The sequence below is a fragment of the Epinephelus fuscoguttatus genome, linkage group LG11 (assembly GCF_011397635.1).
Source record: "Epinephelus fuscoguttatus linkage group LG11, E.fuscoguttatus.final_Chr_v1".
NCBI classification, from domain to species: Eukaryota; Metazoa; Chordata; class Actinopteri; order Perciformes; family Serranidae; genus Epinephelus; species Epinephelus fuscoguttatus.
Genome location: NC_064762.1, coordinates 26,597,939 through 26,614,896, shown reverse-complemented (window position 1 = coordinate 26,614,896; position 16,958 = coordinate 26,597,939). Strand labels below are relative to the sequence as shown.

The 16,958-nt window shown below is 39.0% G+C and overlaps 2 protein-coding genes across 4 annotated transcripts in view; one reads left to right on the top strand and one right to left on the bottom strand.

Annotated features, from left to right (window-relative positions):
* The window catches only part of LOC125896635 (dystrobrevin beta-like), a 35,467-nt gene extending 27,556 nt beyond the window's left edge, over window positions 1-7,911 (bottom strand). Inside the window, exons 1-2 of one of the 3 annotated variants that reach the window (XM_049589360.1) lie at window positions 7,666-7,911; window positions 278-328 (exon numbers count right to left, since the gene is read on the bottom strand). The gene's annotated coding sequence lies outside the window, so the exon portion shown is untranslated. Of the gene's footprint in view, window positions 1-277; window positions 329-2,291; window positions 2,411-7,665 lie in introns of those variants that run through there. The other 2 variants (XM_049589361.1, XM_049589362.1) reach the window with 2 other exon arrangements.
* A 3,568-nt stretch (window positions 7,912-11,479) lies between these two features.
* Window positions 11,480-15,714, top strand: LOC125896929 (toll-like receptor 5). Its single transcript, XM_049589911.1, has 2 exons — window positions 11,480-11,591; window positions 13,396-15,714. The coding sequence occupies exons 1-2, from the start codon at window positions 11,544-11,546 to the stop codon at window positions 15,280-15,282; spliced, it is 1,935 nt and encodes a 644-aa protein (XP_049445868.1). The 5' UTR covers window positions 11,480-11,543; the 3' UTR covers window positions 15,283-15,714.
* The last annotated feature ends 1,244 nt before the right edge of the window (window positions 15,715-16,958 follow it).

Genomic DNA, 16,958 nt, shown 5'->3' with positions numbered 1-16,958 from the left:
AGGCATTCACAGCTGACTGTGTTGCTTCTCTGCTTTGTGTGGGTGGCGATGCTCACTGCTGTTGCACCATGGTGTTTTATTATGGCTGACATTTGCTGAGCCTTACGGAAACAAACACACAAACAGCACACGCAGCTCTGAATAAACACAGAGGATACACTCGCAGTCTTCCACCAACTTCTGGCTTAAGATCAGGTTTAAAAACATAGTTGGATGCTTAAAATTTCCCCATATAGAGAGAGTGTGGGTGTGTGGGTGTGTGGGTGTGTGTTCATACCTCTCTGTGTCAGGGGGTCACACAGGACAGAGGAGCCTCAATAAAGGTTGTCTAGCAGAGAGATAGAAAGAAGAGAAAGGCAATTTGAAAAGTCTTTTCAGTCTGCAGACAATCATGACCCCCAAAGGGTCTTTGGGGACAGCAGAGGACACACTAATTTAGACCCACTCTGAACATAACAATGGGGGTACACACTGTCCTACATCTCTATGCACTCAGTAGACCTGTGCACGTGTAATAAATTAATTGCTTTTAGTCATTTATGCAATCTGCAATCACCGCTGATACAGTGGATATCCTTTAATAATCCATTTTTATCTGTTATGTTTAATCAGTTACTCATTTTATGACCAATGTATTGCGGGTTGTTCTGATTTAAAGACCTTTGTGACTCTGTTGATCCCAAAACTAGGCTATCAGATTCCAACGTAGCACAAGGTACTCACTCTATTTGTGCTATCACACCTGTCAGTTCACATTACTGCCTTTCACATAGAATTAATGGATCATTTTTAAGTGATTAAAATAAAATGTTCTCCTTGACGTATGCACTAAATACATTCTTGTGAGCTGGACACAAGTTGTGTAAATAATAATTTACTGTTTTGCAGAAAAATATCAGAAAAGACAGCAAATGCAGAACAGGTGCCGAATACCAACAACATTTTCCCCAAACAAAATTCAATAAATATAATGATTTTACACACTCACACATCATTAGGCTGTGTTCAACAAGCTGCCATGGCAGCAGAGTCATCAACATCACTGTCTCACAAATACAGTCTAACTCAACCCTCATGGATGCATTATTACAACAAAACACAGCATATTTCTGCACTTGCATTATAATGCCATGCATGAAGGAGGTGGAATTCATGCAGACACCTTTAACAAATGAGTGTGAAGACAGCTGTGTGTACGACATCCAGCCTGAATGTGATTTAAGACAAACTGCTCGAGGCAGGCATTTACATCCTGTCAGCAGGTGTCACAAGACAGACAGATACATAGATATCACACAGACAACTGACACATACATAAATATTTCACATATCAGAGATGAACATTCAAATACCACAACAAATGTAAAAAGAAAACAGAAAGCAGTGCCACAATGGCAGCTGCAAAATTAAAACGTGCTGTTTGCTGTCACATTATCACCAGACATGTTGACACATCAGTAACAAGAATACGATGGTCCTGTTTGCGTCTGGTTACAAACTGCAAATGTCACACATGATCTTAATCGTCACACTGAAAACTGTCAACCTGTCACTTTATTTGCACCTGTATTTTCAGAACACGTCTCCAGGTATCACACCTGTTGACGTGAGTCAGACTAGGATACCGAACATCAACACGGCACCAACTAAAATGTGTTTCTCTCTTTATTTTAAGTTTTAAATCAAACCTGATGTGTTTATCAGTTAAATTAATTACACACAATGATATAGAAAAGTTAGTCTACCATGCTGTCATCCAGAATTAGATCGATTACATCAAAAATTATCCATTAGCAGCAACCCTATACTGTGCTTAAGTGCAGCATATACACTCAAGTAATAGCCTAATGCATGACGACATGATGCAAATATTTTGACAGTCATTCTCATCTCAACATTTACTTCTTGTCTCTTCTCACTACAGGATGTTTGTGTGACTGTGTGTAGGAGGAGTGTCGCATCAGTGCAGACCACCCAACCTGTGCACCTGTGCATTAACCACACACACAAACACACACACACGCTCTACAGAATCTCATCAGAGCAGTGGTTACTCTTATGTAGGCCCAACACCTGAAAGAGGCAAAGGGTCCAGAAAGAAATACATACGATCTCTTCCACAATGCATACGCTCTCTCTCTCTTAGGCACACACGCACAAACACACACACACACACACGCATTAGGAATCAGTTCTTAGGAATCAGTTGCTCTTAATCTAAAAACGTGCAAAATACAGGCTTGGTTTTGACGCCAAAAATCATCTTGTATCAACGTCGACATTCAACTCACCGCTAAGTTCTGTGGATAAATCCACAAACCAAAGTGTCGTTGAACAGAAGTAGCGAGGACACCAATACAGAAACGGGGCGTCAGGCAGACGAGGTGGTACTAAAGAGGGGTAAGAGGGTGTTTACCACCCTCTGCACACCACACACACACACACACCCTGCATGCCACATGACAACATTACCACTTGCAGCTGCTCTCTATTCTCACCGTCTGCCCTGACAGGACCCTGCCAGTGTGCGTGAGTGCTATACGTGATATATATACAGTTTGCTGCAACTTTAGACACTGACGCTGCTGAAATACCTATGGGCTCCATTTATCCTCTAAATGACTCTTTACTGTAACACATGAAACAGATGAGGCTCGCTGGTGGGACACACAAATCCCTCTGAAAGCTCTGCAGCAACTTTTCAAATTAATATTTTAAGTGTTGCAGTTTCAGGAAAATGAAAAACTCTGTCTCAAATATCCTGAAACATTTTAGACATAATGGAGGCCAAACAAACTGTCACTAGGTGTTAAACAAGCTGAGTTTTTTACAAGATGAGGAATGCTGTTTGAATGGATTTGTCCACTTTAATATAGTCCTGGTATGATGCTTGTTTGACAGGATGTGTATGGATTAATTGATTGCTGCAGTGGTTGATTATTGGAGGCCTTGATAACTTGAATTCATTCGTACCTGCTGCTCCAAGCATGCACAATTATGTCTTAGGACAAGAGCAGTAGTAGTGGTTGTAATGGTGCTCAGGGTATCAATGGAGACTCAGGTGTTGTGTACCATTATTTTTAATACATGTGGCTCTGTATATTAATTCTTTAGTGTATAAAATGTCAGAAAATACCTTCAACAAATTCTTAACTTATCTTTGAGCCTCTTTTCCACAGAAGAACACTTTCAACTGCATCAGTTACGAGCAGCTTAAATTGAAAGCAAAAGCCTCTCCCTGCTTCTCCAGTCTCTCACTCCTGACCTTTGACCCCTATACACCCAAAGAGACAACCTGACTGACCTGGCATGACCCCAGGGTTGTCACCATGCAGGTAAAAACAGAAGCAGCACATCTCTGGTTACATGTTAAAGATGAACGGTTAGCATGCCAATGGTGATTGAGGGCGTGGATGTCAGAAGTTAACCTGACTTTTCTATTCCACCTTCTCTATTCCACCCAAACATCCACGATGGACTTGTCTTTTTAAAATAAAATATAACACCAAGCCTGAACCAGCCCTAAGGATCTTCCACAAGGACTAAACTCAAATTGGTGAATCTGAGTGGTTCTGTGATATACCTGAACATTTGCTCTTTCCCAGTTTATTTTAAAGCCCTCCACGACTGTATTCAGACAGACAAAAATGGTGCATGAAGAACTAGAGTTCCCCTTAGTCATTTTGATGGGAAGTTTGTGAGTGTTGACACAGCGGCTATCTGTGCCAAGTTACACACTGGTCTTTGGCAAAAAGATGCATGTTAATCCAGCCAAAAAGCTGAACCTGACAAACTTGTTGCCACAACGCAATGCAGCATCACACAGCAAGACCCTGAAATGGCCAATCAAATGCTTGCAAGCACGCAAGTACAAAGAGTACTAACTTCTGTGAACACAAGTCCATTTATATTTACACAATCCCTTAACCTGTGGCTGGAATCAGAGTCGACTTATTTTCCTCATTTTCAGGTTCATACTTGTTCCAGCAGAAATCCAAAATACATTTTTACATGCTTTAATGCTCAAAAAACACTTTAACTTTCTCATACTGTCTGGAACACCTGTATCCACTCTCTCTAAGGCGACTCTGTTTTAGTGCCTGTCCCCCTCCCGAAATATCACAGTCTGCTCTGATTGGTAAGCATTTCCGTTTCTTCCACATGTCAGTGTCTCTGCACCATCACTGCAGCCAAGGATGGACTGTAACAGAGAATAGCGGCACTTTCTCCCTTTAAAATTCAACAAAAAAAGAGAACGTGCAAACTCTGCACACAAGGGCTCTGGGGTTCAAATCTACCACCCTAGGTTCAAACCAGGAACCTTCTTGCTGTGAGGCGACAGTGCTAATATACATATATATGAAACCTGAACAGATGGGTAGGGTGGTATGCGCAGAGAACTGTGAGATGCTCATGCCAATTGCAAAGACAGAAAGAATGAAACAAATGAAAAAGTAATGCATATATAAAGAGACAGGAAGATTCAAAGAAGAAACACAAAGAGAAACAAGATGCGCTAAGAAGCCAGATAGAGGGAAGGAAATGAAAGTGGAAGGCAGTCAAAGACACAAAATTAAAAAGGGAGATAAAGAAGTGAAAGTTGTACACCGCCCTGAAGAGAACAGAGTGGAAGTGTTTGACTGTACGACTTGTTTGATACCTACAACCAGCTTGCAAGTTAACATGAAAGGTTAAAGGGGTTAGAGGACCACAAGAACCCCAAATTCAACTCAGCTCTTCATTATCACAATCATCTCAATCACCATCTCAGCCATAGACCTCTGCCCAATTTTACTGCTATTTTGTAAGCTATCAGAGGCATCACACATACCAAGCAGAGCAGAGAGCTCTGAGGTCCATCTAACTGCTCCTACACGCAAAATGAGGAATACTTAAATTTCACTATAATTTAACTCTGGAGAAATTATATAAACTAGAGGCTGGATAGGAATGACTGTTCTGTTAATCATGGGTTTCACCCCCACCGCTATTATCTCCCCACCCACAGTGGAGACAGTAACACAATTCAGCACAACTGTAAATCAGCTAAACAACTAAAATCTTTCCATACGCAGATGAAATGTTATGAAGTCAGGGCGAGTGTGAAGAAACCACAAAAGATTCTCTGCAGGTTCATTTTGGTGAAATACTAAGCTTGTCAAAACTTGCTTGGGAAAATAGGATATATATACATATGTTTATATGTTTTTCATACCTGGTTATCATGTGCAGGATGGTGGGAGAGGTGGGATGGTTAATTTTAGTTTTGCTCTCTCATTTTGTTCTGTTAAAAATGTAAACAAATCGTTCACTGCTCAATTAAAGTACACAATTTATATCTGTCAGGGAAAAAGTAGAGACCCTCAGGGGGCAGTTTGGGACACAGCCCATCAGTTACTGTCATCCTCTCACTGTTTAGTTTCCTCCACAGGGAGCAACAGTTCGGAAAAGTCAGCAACCTGACTGGACGCATACCTAAAAATACACTCATTGCGTTGGATTGTTACACTAAAATCTGTTTCAGTCACAGCCTAACACTTAGTAGAGTAACCACAATTTCAACGATTCGCAACCAGTGGGTTCCCCAGGTCAGGTTCACTCACTGGGTCCAGTTTTATAACAACAGTGCGCTAAATATCTGGCAAAATACACAAGATAAAAGTGTTTTCAAGGAGCAAAAGCAAAACCAGTGCCTTATAGATTAGCAATAGGAGTACAATAAGTACAAAAGTTACTTAAAATAAACTAAAATACAGCAACGAGAAGTAGTATCGCACATGACTGAGAAAATTATTTTGCACTACATTGACAAGTGGTCATGACATTGAAGAATAATATTGCACATGATGTTGTGAAACCATTGCACAAGATATAAGTAGTAATGTGCATCATATGAAGCAATAGTGCACCTGATGTAGATGAATATTGCTGTTACTTATACAGTTTGATGGACACAAGAAGAAAAGATCTCCTGAGGATTAATTGGGATATAAACAGAAAAATACACTATGAAATCTGTTGGTTTATAGTCAAAAAACTAAATATCACTTGAGTAATCAAACTCACATATTCAACAGGGGGGAGGAAAATGCAGAGAATTAAAAGGGATTTAAATGATCCATTCACTAGCCTGTCAAAAAACAGACCAACCCATAACTGGAGCATCACAGATATAAAGAAACTGCAGTTAAGACATCCACAAGATGTTTAATGTCCCTCATTTTTCTGTCTTTACCTTGTTCTTAAATTGTTTTGGTATCTGCACTTGACTGGAGACATGCTTAAAAATACACTAAAAAGGTTGGATTTTTACACTAAAATATGTTTCAGTTACAGCCTACAATTGCACTGTTAGTTAATGAACTTGGGCAGTATTTGACTGTTTGAACTTTAGCTGCTGATAAATCAGAGAAATAAAAAGCAGCTTGATGATCTGTGTACTTTTGAACTGTTAAATCAACAGTTGCTGAAAGAGAAAATTACCATATTTTGAATTTCAATTTGGATATAAAAGGCAGAATACACTATGAAATCTTTGTCTGGTCAAGTTTGTTTGGTTTATAGTCATTTAAATGATTTAAATGATTTATGCACCACATCCTGACCACTAACACCCATAATTGGAGCATCGTGGCACAGACAAACTGCAGCTGAGAAATGCACAAGATGCCTCCCTGTCTTGCCTTTCACTCTGTTCTTAAAACTGTTTTAGTATCTGCACTTTATATAGGCTCTAAACACATTTTTGTGTGCAGGGTGGGGGGGTGGGGTGGGGCTGTCATATTCTGCTACAGCCCTGGCTGAAGGCTGTCTCCGATAACACCCTTTGGCAGGTTGTGGTGTAATGAATCATTTCAGCTGACCCCACAGGTCAGATGTAATGATTGATTAGACTGATGATAAGTCACTAAAGCATATTATGATTTATTAAGCCATTTTATTTCATCTACCTGGTCAGATTGAATGATTTATCAGCCTTGACGTGACATCCTTATTATAAAATTCTTTATAGCTAAGTTGCATCTGTTTCTATTCAGCCTGTTGCATTTTACTTGCACATGCATGCCACTAAGCCTCAATGTGAACCACTTGCAGTGTGCACAAATTCACAGTGGACACTAGTGATTTCACAAAGGTATTAACATAGCTGTATATGTGCAAATGAGAGCCAAGTACCGCTAACATACAGATGCCATATTGTTGAATGGAATAAAGTTCCTCCCATAGACAACACTGCTGCGTACAAGTCAAACACCAATAGAAGTTTTGATTTGAAAAGTGGGCATGACTTACAGCTACTACAACACACAAACCAGGGAGGGACACCACACTGGACACTGTTTTTTTTTTTTTTTACACACACAATAATCCAACGGTCTTTGGTGGACACTTCGAGCCAACATGTATTTCAACACGACTTGAGTCAAAGCTCATTTTTAGTTCTGCCTACTTCTGGGAAGCTGTGTGACATCTGAGCGGCCATATTGACGAAAAGTTTAACTCCCTGTTCACCTTGTTCCCCCGAATGAATGTGTAGCTGAAACTCACCAAACTCGGGTAAAATGTTATATTAAAAGACAGACTTACACCAACTAAAGCCTTAAACTTTCGTCTTTGGGACTTTGCTTAATCTTTAAATGGACAGTAAATCGGCGGTGTACTCACCGGGACTGTTTTCGGCAGGTATTCGTGGCCAAAAACCAACATCAACACTGAAACGTGAGGACTTAATCTTCGTTTGTGAAATATCCGCTTCCTCTTTTCGCCGTGTTTCCTCTTCTTTTTTGGTTAAAATAACACCGTCCCGGTCCCGTTATTTATTTCCGTAGCGAAGCATGCTTGACACCCTCCGTAAGCGGCCGCTGCTGCCGCTGTACCGGTTGCTGCTGTGATGAAGTGTACTATTTTTAAAAGAAAGTCACTCCTCTTCGGTCCGTCCTGCCCCCTTCCCCCGGTGACAGAGTGTGTGTGCCGCTGACACAGAACCAGCTAATTACTCCATTAACATTCAATAAAACCGTTTTTATCCAGTTATTCATTAGCCAACTTCTTTATAATGCCAAAAAGATGGCGTTTATGTCGGTTACTGTATCAGTTTAATGGTCACAACTTATAACGGTTATCGTTCTCGCTGTAAACGTCATAAACCGTTAACTTATTATGGAAATGTTATGCTAGCTTAATCCCTGCTAGTATGCTAACTAGATAGCCTAAAGGTAAATGGATATTATAGAAGAATTGGAAAGTATTGAAGTAGGCTAGGCTACTCAGTACTTTTATAGTTGAATTAAGAACATTTACTTGGGGATACTTATTCATAGTGGTGGAAAATAACCAAGTAGACTACATTTACTTTAGTTTTGGCATTGTTACTTGGGTATTCTTTCTTTGTGCTAACTTACCTCAGATTTAGCCTAATTTCCATCACATTTCATAAATATTTCCTGGTGCAAGGTAATTAAGTACATTTACTCATACCTAAGTACAGTTTTGAGGTATTTAAATGAGTATTTTCATTTTCTGATACTTTCATACTCCAATTCTGAAGTCAATATTGTACTTTAGGGGAGACCGGGGACGGTTGTAACACCAGGATGGTTGTAATAGCACCATTTTGACCAAGAAATGGTGACCTATAGCCCCGTTTCCACCAAACACTTTTAGTATGGTACCTTTGGAATCAAAAGTAGGCTACCCTTCAGACATGGTACCTAGACCCTAGCCACTGCAAACAGTACCCTTAAAATGTGGGCGGGGTTGTTGTCACTCACTGCTCCATCAAGCACTCACTGTATTTCCTCATTATTGGTGACACAGATGGAAGTCTGCACCTTGTTTATCGTCCACAGAATGAGGCTGCGCACCAACATTTTCAGAACAAACTTAAACAGGCTGAAAATAGCGTGTTTGTGCATTTAGTCCTTCAAAGGTAAGGTTGGGGTTTAGTGTTGCCGTAGCTTGATGCTATGCAACCCTTTTTTTTCTCTGAGTGAGGATTAGAATATATGTAGTTCACATGATCTGGCCAAAATTATTATATATAAATGCTTGAAGATCCACTCATTACTAAAAGTGCATGTCATATTAAAAAAAAAAGTAATGGTTGAAGTTGTCAAATGGAATATTTTAAGTGTGTTGACTGATTTACAAGTTAACTTTCCACCTCAGCACAATGAATTAAGTTATTTTTTCACCGACTCCAGCTGCTGCAAGAGGCAGCAAAACATACTTTCATTTTATTGTTACAGTCTACTAAAAAAAAAAAAATCCACGGTATGTGTAGCGGTTACATGAGTCCCAACAGAAGGGGACCAAAAATGGTAACGGTACGGAACGGCTCCATTGGTACCATCCACAACTTTTTGCAGTGGAAACCGAACAAAAGTGTACCAAACCGAACTGTAGCGTACTGTACTGGGGTGGCTGTGGCTCAGAGGTAGAGTGGGGTCAATCGGAGGATCATTGGCTCAATCACCGGGAATCTCCAGTCTGCATGTTGAAGTACCCTTGAGCAAGATGCTGAACCCCAAATTGTTCCAGATGATGCAACCCTCGGTGTGTGATTGTATTAAAAACTGAGTAGCAGCAGGAGAATGTCTTGGCTGAGGCAGCAGACTTGTATTTTGGACTCATACCATGTGAGGTACTAAGCATCTAACATGTACAGGTTAGCGAAGTAGACCTTAGTAGGACTTGGTTATTAGTGTATGTATCAGTTTTTTGTGTGTATTTTTTAATGCTTCACTTTTATTGTTAGTAAAATTTGAGAGCTCTGACACAAATTTCAGCGAGTTATAGGTGCTGAGACAAAAAGTGTTAAAACCATGCTAGGTCTACCCTACCTATATCCACTACAGTTATTTGTTACCTAAAGTTACTTTGCAGATTAAGATTGATAGTACAGAATATAATCACCACATACACTCTGGTGGATTATTAAGAATTAAAAAACATTAATGTAAATGATGTTATTGATCTCTGGTGAGTCACATGCTACCTGATAGCAGGTTTCTGTACAGTTAAAACTGTTACTGTTTGTAGGCCACTTTAAGTATATTTTAATGCCAATACTTCTGTACTGCCTTTATACTTTTACCCATGACGTAATATATTTACACTGTGGTATTGCTCGTTTTAGCAACTTGAGTAAAAGAGTGCTTCTGAGTGCTTCTTCTGCCACTGGATATATTGTAGGCTACCTTTTACTCCAATAGCTTTAAGCCTGGGTTAACTGTAACTTGAGTAAAAGTAGCCTATACATAATAGTTACTCATTAAATCTATACCTCAAAGGGAGAAGCATTATTGCCACAGTGTCAGTCAACCTCTGCCTCTCTTTCTCTCTGTATTGTGTTTGACAAACCTTCAATCTCCAGAGGTTGTGAAATTCACCAGCCCTGTGTGATGCAACCATACACACCACTGTACTCTGCAGTGATTTAAGCAGATTATAATGAATATAAAGCACTGACCATATTATATAGGCTTCCTAATTTGGGCATAAATTGGCTGGACAGTTTCCCAAACAGAACAGATGACAAGCTTGAACCTATAGTTATTCCTGGTGAGATATATACCTATTCAACATTAGCAAAGTCCTTTAACATCTCAATATCTGAAAGAGGAAGAGGCTTTTTAGGAAATTGTGGGGAAAATATCCAACACATTGAAATAATGTACTGATTTGTTGCACATTAAGCAAAAGTAGAACAAATGTTTTGCAACATATCCTCTGACTAAAGGAGTTTCCCCTCAAATCAATCTGTGTGCAGATGTGTAGAAATATGTTCAGTATGGTCATTTCATCACTTGCATTAATGCCTTATAATTACCACTCTATGTAAAACCATTTTAAAATGCTGTCCTACTTATTACTGACACTGAAATGGCATTAATGCAAGTTCAATCCAAACATACACTTAAAATGGTCATACAACACCAAAGAAATTAAGAACATGCTTTCAACACATACACGATTTATAGATTTTTATATCAAAATTTGACAGGTTTTAAAGGCCATTAGCAACAGGTATTATTATAAAGCTGCTGAAAGCAATGAGTGAATATTTCCATGGCAAACCATCTCATCCTTTCAGTGCTTCTTGTAAAACTACACTCCTAGTAGGAAGGAAATGTCTCTGATATAAAAGTCACCACTGAAATCCATATAATTAACATTTTAAAGCATTTGTTCAACCACGGATACAATGTTGGCAACAAAAATCAAGCAACATCTGACACGATAAACCTGGCAACATAACGTATTTGAAAGACAGCCAATGCAATCCTAACCCCAGTGCAAAACAACAAAAGACAGCGTGCAAACATGTGAGCGTACTTCCCTTCCTCATGTAACTCTGGCAAAGAAAGGGAAACCCCATCCAGCGTCATTTGTGCTTTGCAGGATCAGTGCAACCAAACAAATGACGCAAACACTCAGAGATAAAAACGATGCCAGCAGAAATCTCTGCAGAACAGAGCTCTGATCCTTGAGTGTTGTTTGACCTCATATCACTGAGAGTTCCTCTGGTGAGCAGAGTCAAGATGTGGACACTAGGTCTTCAGGTGGCTGTCATCTGTGTTTTCCTACAGGTAGGTAAACATACAGTACACATACAACACAGTAGAAATGCAAATTAAGATGACACTATGTTTTTTTAGCAACTCTGGCAAATAGAAATTTGTCTAAAATAGCCTTGTGTGTCTGTTTTGGAACAGACCAAGTATCAAACAATGGGCTGTAGGCAGATGCTATTAAGTCTAATATCAACAGGAAGTTATATGATTTGTTTGGAAAAAGCTTGGGAGGCATTTATTGCTTTTGTGAAATACTTGGACTGGATATTTAATTAAGAAGAGTAAGAATGGATTTTCTGTTTCTTTTTCAAGCTCTCAAGACAGTATCATGCAATTCAATTTAGAAATGTTTTGTCAAGGATTACTGGTGCATGAAAATAGTTTTTTTTTTATCTGAGAAGTGAATTCTTGGTGATCTATTTTGCTGTTTGTTTCTTTTATGAAACTGTGCTTTCATTTGTTTTGTGTGTGTGTGTTAGACATGGAATAGTAGATAAATTGTTCTAAGAAGTGCTTAATGAGAGGCAAGAAATGTATTAGAAAAGACATCATAAGTAGAATCAAATGTTATAGATAGTTTTGGTTTCAATGGTTTCAGTGCAGTAACAGACCAGACAAAAATGACAAATTTAGAAAAGACAAATTAATGAATAAAAGGCAGACATTTTTTAAACTCTCTCTCTATATATTTATATATAATGTTCATCTTGAAGCCAAGCATCTCTAGGATCACTGTGGCTGTGGTGTATATCAGATGATTGGTCTCAGTTATGGTCCTTGTGGGGACAGTATGTACTGCATTCACATCAAAGTAGACTTTCAGAGGGTACTTTGTCACTTAGCCTTGGTTTCCAGCTTATTTGTGATTTTCAATCTCAGGTCATTCGCCCTTGTTGTAAGAGCTTGTGAAGCCCGGCCTTCACTTGCAAATTGTCACTCATATTAAAATGTACCGACCAAGAGGAGATGCAAAATGACTACAAAGAGATGCCAAGGAACAACAAAGAGATACAAAACGACCAAAAAAGACACAAAGTCACCTCAGAATGACACACATTGACCAGAAGAGGCACAAAAGGACTACTAAGACACATAAAATGACCACAAAGAAATGAAAAGAAATGACAAATAGAAACAAAATGACCAAAAAACACACAACTATACTCTTAAGAGACACAAAATGACTTCAAAGAGACATAAAACCGCCAAAAATGACACAAAGTCACCTCAAAATTACACAAATTAACCTTAAGAGACACAAAACGACTGCTAAGACACATAAAATGACCACAAAGAAATGCAAAGGAACTACAAAAAGAAACAAAATGACCAAAAAAAACACACAAATATACTTTAAAGAGACACAAAATGACTTCAAAGAGACATAAAACAACTGCAAAGAGAAACAAAACAACCAAAAGAAACACAGATATAGCCCATAAAAGACACGAAATGACCTCAAAAGACACAAATTGACATCAAAGACACGTAAAACAACCACAGAGACACACAAAATTACTCCAGAGAGACACAGAACTACAACACGAAACAACAACAACAAAGAGAAGTAAAGCCACCACAAAGTCTGTGTGTCTTGCTTGTCTGTGCCCACGCCCATCGTTTTATAATTTGCCCATGGTGTGATAGGGTTTTTATATGCTTTTTTTTCTTTTATTTTGAAAGTTATTTAAATTGGTTAACACTTCTTCAAGCAATAAAAAGATAATATATACAAAATGAAATGAACTCTGTCATTAAATGAAAGCATTGAGTGGTAACTTGTCATTGCCGCTTACATTTTCTAAATGTCCTCTTTCAGGTGCCAGGTTGTTTCCTATCATGCCTCATCGTGAACTCTGTAGCCAACTGTGCCTACAAGAACCTCCGCTCGGTTCCTCCCCTCCCTCCTCACATCACCCACCTGTACCTGGAGGGGAACCGCATCAGTGAGATCAACTCCAACTCCCTGTCGAGCCTGAAGGAGCTGCAGGAGCTGGACCTTGGAGGACAGTTTGTGCGTCTCATGATCAGGAACAATGCCTTCAGGGAGCAAAGACACCTGAGGAGGCTGGAGCTCGGTGGCAACGTCCACCTTCAGCTGGAGCCGCAGGCTTTTGTGGGACTGTCCAGTTTGCAGAATCTCTACTTATATCACTGTTCGCTCCAACAGTCTATACTGGAGGAGGACTACCTGGAGCCACTCACCTCTTTAGAGACTCTTGACCTCTTTGATAACAAGATAAAGAGACTCCAGCCTTCAATGTTCTTTGCAAACATGACTAATTTGAAAATTTTGAATCTCAAACTGAATGAAATTGACAAAATATGTGAGTCTGATCTGGTAGGTTTTCAGGGAAAGCACTTTGAGGTTCTGAATTTAGACTCTGTTTTCCTTAAGACCATGTTTAAAAAACGTGACTGGCAGAAATGTGGGAATCCTTTCAGGGGGATGTCCTTTCAGACACTCGACCTGTCCAACAACGGGTTAAGCGTGAGTAAATCGAAGCAGTTGTTCACAGCCATTAGGGGGACCAAGATTTCCCATCTCAAACTGTCACTGGGACTCATGGGTAAAGGATTTTCATTCAGTAATTACCCTGATCCAGACAGCAGCATGTTTGAAAGCCTGAATGACAGTTCAGTCCACACTCTGGATCTGTCTAAAAACAAGATATTTGCACTCCAAGAAGGGGTTTTCAGTGCACTAAAAGAAGTTGCAATCATTGACGTTTCCCAAAACAAAGTGAATCAGATACACAGAAATGCCTTCGAAGGCCTTCAGGGACATTTAGAAATGCTCAACCTGTCATACAACCTGCTGGGGGAAATCCATTCTGACACTTTTGCTTCTCTGACAAACCTGCAGGTGTTGGACTTGTCTTATAATCACATTGGTGTTCTGGGTCACGACTCATTTAGTGAACTTCCCAAATTAAAAGTATTAAATCTAACAGGAAACTCTCTGCGAGACATTGGCTTCCCTGCCTTACTTCCGAGTTTAGATTACCTTCTGTTGAGTGACAATAAACTGATAGACTCGCCGGGGAGAATTATCCATAGGTTTGCTGGGGATATTTTGCATCTGGACATTCGGGATAACAGATTAACAAACCTGGGGGGTGTTTATACCCTCGTGACTCTACTGGACCACCTTCAGCATCTCTCTTATGGAGGAAACCCAATCAAGTGGTGCAATCTCGGCAGAGAAGTGAGGTTCATTGATTCGAATAATGTCACAACCCTGGATCTTCACGGCAGCTCCCTGCAGTCTGTCTGGTCTCAGTGGACATGTCTGGATCTGTTTGACAATTTCGGACATGTGATTACTCTGAACTTGAGCCACAACGCGCTGCAGTCTCTTCCTAGGGGCATTTTCAAGGGTCTCACCTCAGTTGTGGAGATGGACCTCTCATCCAACAGCTTGACTTATCTCCAGCCTGATGTATTGCCCAAAAGTCTCAAAGTACTCGACCTCTCCAACAATTTCATAGCCTCCCCTGACCCTGATGCTTTTCGCTCTCTCAGCTCCCTTGACCTGAACATGAACCGATTTCACTGTGATGCAAACCTGAAGAGTTTTCTGAATTGGGTAACCAACACCAACGTGACACTCCTGACACCTGTCAAGGAGCTCAAATGTGAATTTCCATCTGATTTCTATAATGTTCCTCTGTTACGATTCTCTGATGACATCACACAGCAGTAAAGTAGCAACTAAAAGCCAACACATAACGGATAATGTACAGCGAGTGGGCCATTATTGAGAAATAAACCTGCAGAGGGGTCTTGAATCACCATTTCTGTACATAATCCCACTTGTTACATGGCCACCTACTAATCAAGTCAATAATTTGACACAAAATATGAATTTAAAAAGCTTTTACTGATATGAAAATGATTTTATTGCTTCTGCTGGCGTCTATGATCAGAACTGCGTCCATAGCAACGGTCTATTTTTCATCCTAGTGGTCTGCTGTTCAGGAATATGTATGTTCTTTCAATGTGACGCCTGTGGAATGAACACATGTTGACTTGTTGAATATCTGTATGATCTCAATTTGTAATAAGAGCCAGATAATGATAATCTCAGAAAAAATTAAAGTTAGTTAAAAAAAAAAAAAAATCCAGACAATAATAATAAAACAGTATTTTGAAAATTGTAATTTCCATGATTTAATGAGGTGGAATAATAAAAGAAATAAATGTTTTATATGTGTTGTAACAATGTTATCATTTAATGATCTACTTAATTTTTTCAGTTTTTACATAAGTAAAACTACGAAAGTATTAGTATTAGAATGTACTTTAAGTACATCATGTTAAATGTACTAATCATGCAGAACGGCCCATTTAAAAAAGATAGATATATAATTGCATTATAATTATTGAGTACATCACTTTAATGTTGCAGATGGTAGAAATAGGGCTGATTTTAACTTTATCTACTTTTTGGTAATTCGTTATCAGGAGAAATGCACCATCTTGTTTTTGAAGGGGTCCTCAACAAAAATGAAACTATTTAAGCACAATTAGATGGAGCAGTTAACACGAAACAAAAGTAACAGGATAATGAAATGATACCAAACTACAACAGCTAAAACAATAAATATGAAATAAAGACAGATACAGAATCAGGAGATCATACTCCAACAGAGCATGACATGGATCATTCAATCATAGATAAAAGGAAAGTGTTAATGTCATTGATAGCTTTAAGTAATCAACTTATATATCATTAAATTCTAGAGGTGCTATTATGGACATACACGGCTGATCCTATTATAAGAAGACAGGATATTTTTGAACAAGTGGAGAGATGATATAGACCAAATATTTACAGTTACATTGTAATCAGAGGGAGCATTTTTAAACATGAAGGCTTTCTTAGCTTTTGACTGAGAGACTACAGGAACAGAAAAGATACAGAGTCTCAGTTCGTGATGTAAGGAAAATGGTACCATAAAATGTTTTAAATCGTGAGGGTAATATACTGCTGCAGAGCTTAATCTGTCATCATCGTCTTTGTAATACGTTGCTTTTTTAAAATAATTTGGAATTAATAATCTGTATCTGCAAAAACCAAAGATGTCACTTAAATGTAGGTGAGTATAAAGTAGCATGAAATGGAAATACTCAAGTACAGTACTTGAGTAAATGTACTCTCTACCACTGTGAACCATTCAACTAATGAAAATCCTTTACAGGTAAAAAGTGTGTGTGTCTTTCCTTGTACCAGCAGGGGGCGCGTCAAAACAATCCTGAAAGATTTCACACACACTGAACACTAAAAGCAGGCACAGAAACTCAATAGATGAACAACCTCTGGTAGATTTAGACTGAACAAAATACTCTGAGGCAGATGATGTTCAACTGGGTTGAGAT

Excerpts from the sequence above, each read along its gene's own strand:
- LOC125896929 (XM_049589911.1), top strand. The coding sequence starts at position 11,544 with ATGTGGACACTAGGTCTTCAGGTGGCTGTCATCTGTGTTTTCCTACAG. Across the intron at positions 11,592-13,395 it reads TCATCTGTGTTTTCCTACAG|GTGCCAGGTTGTTTCCTATC; the intron begins GTAGGTAAACAT and ends GTCCTCTTTCAG.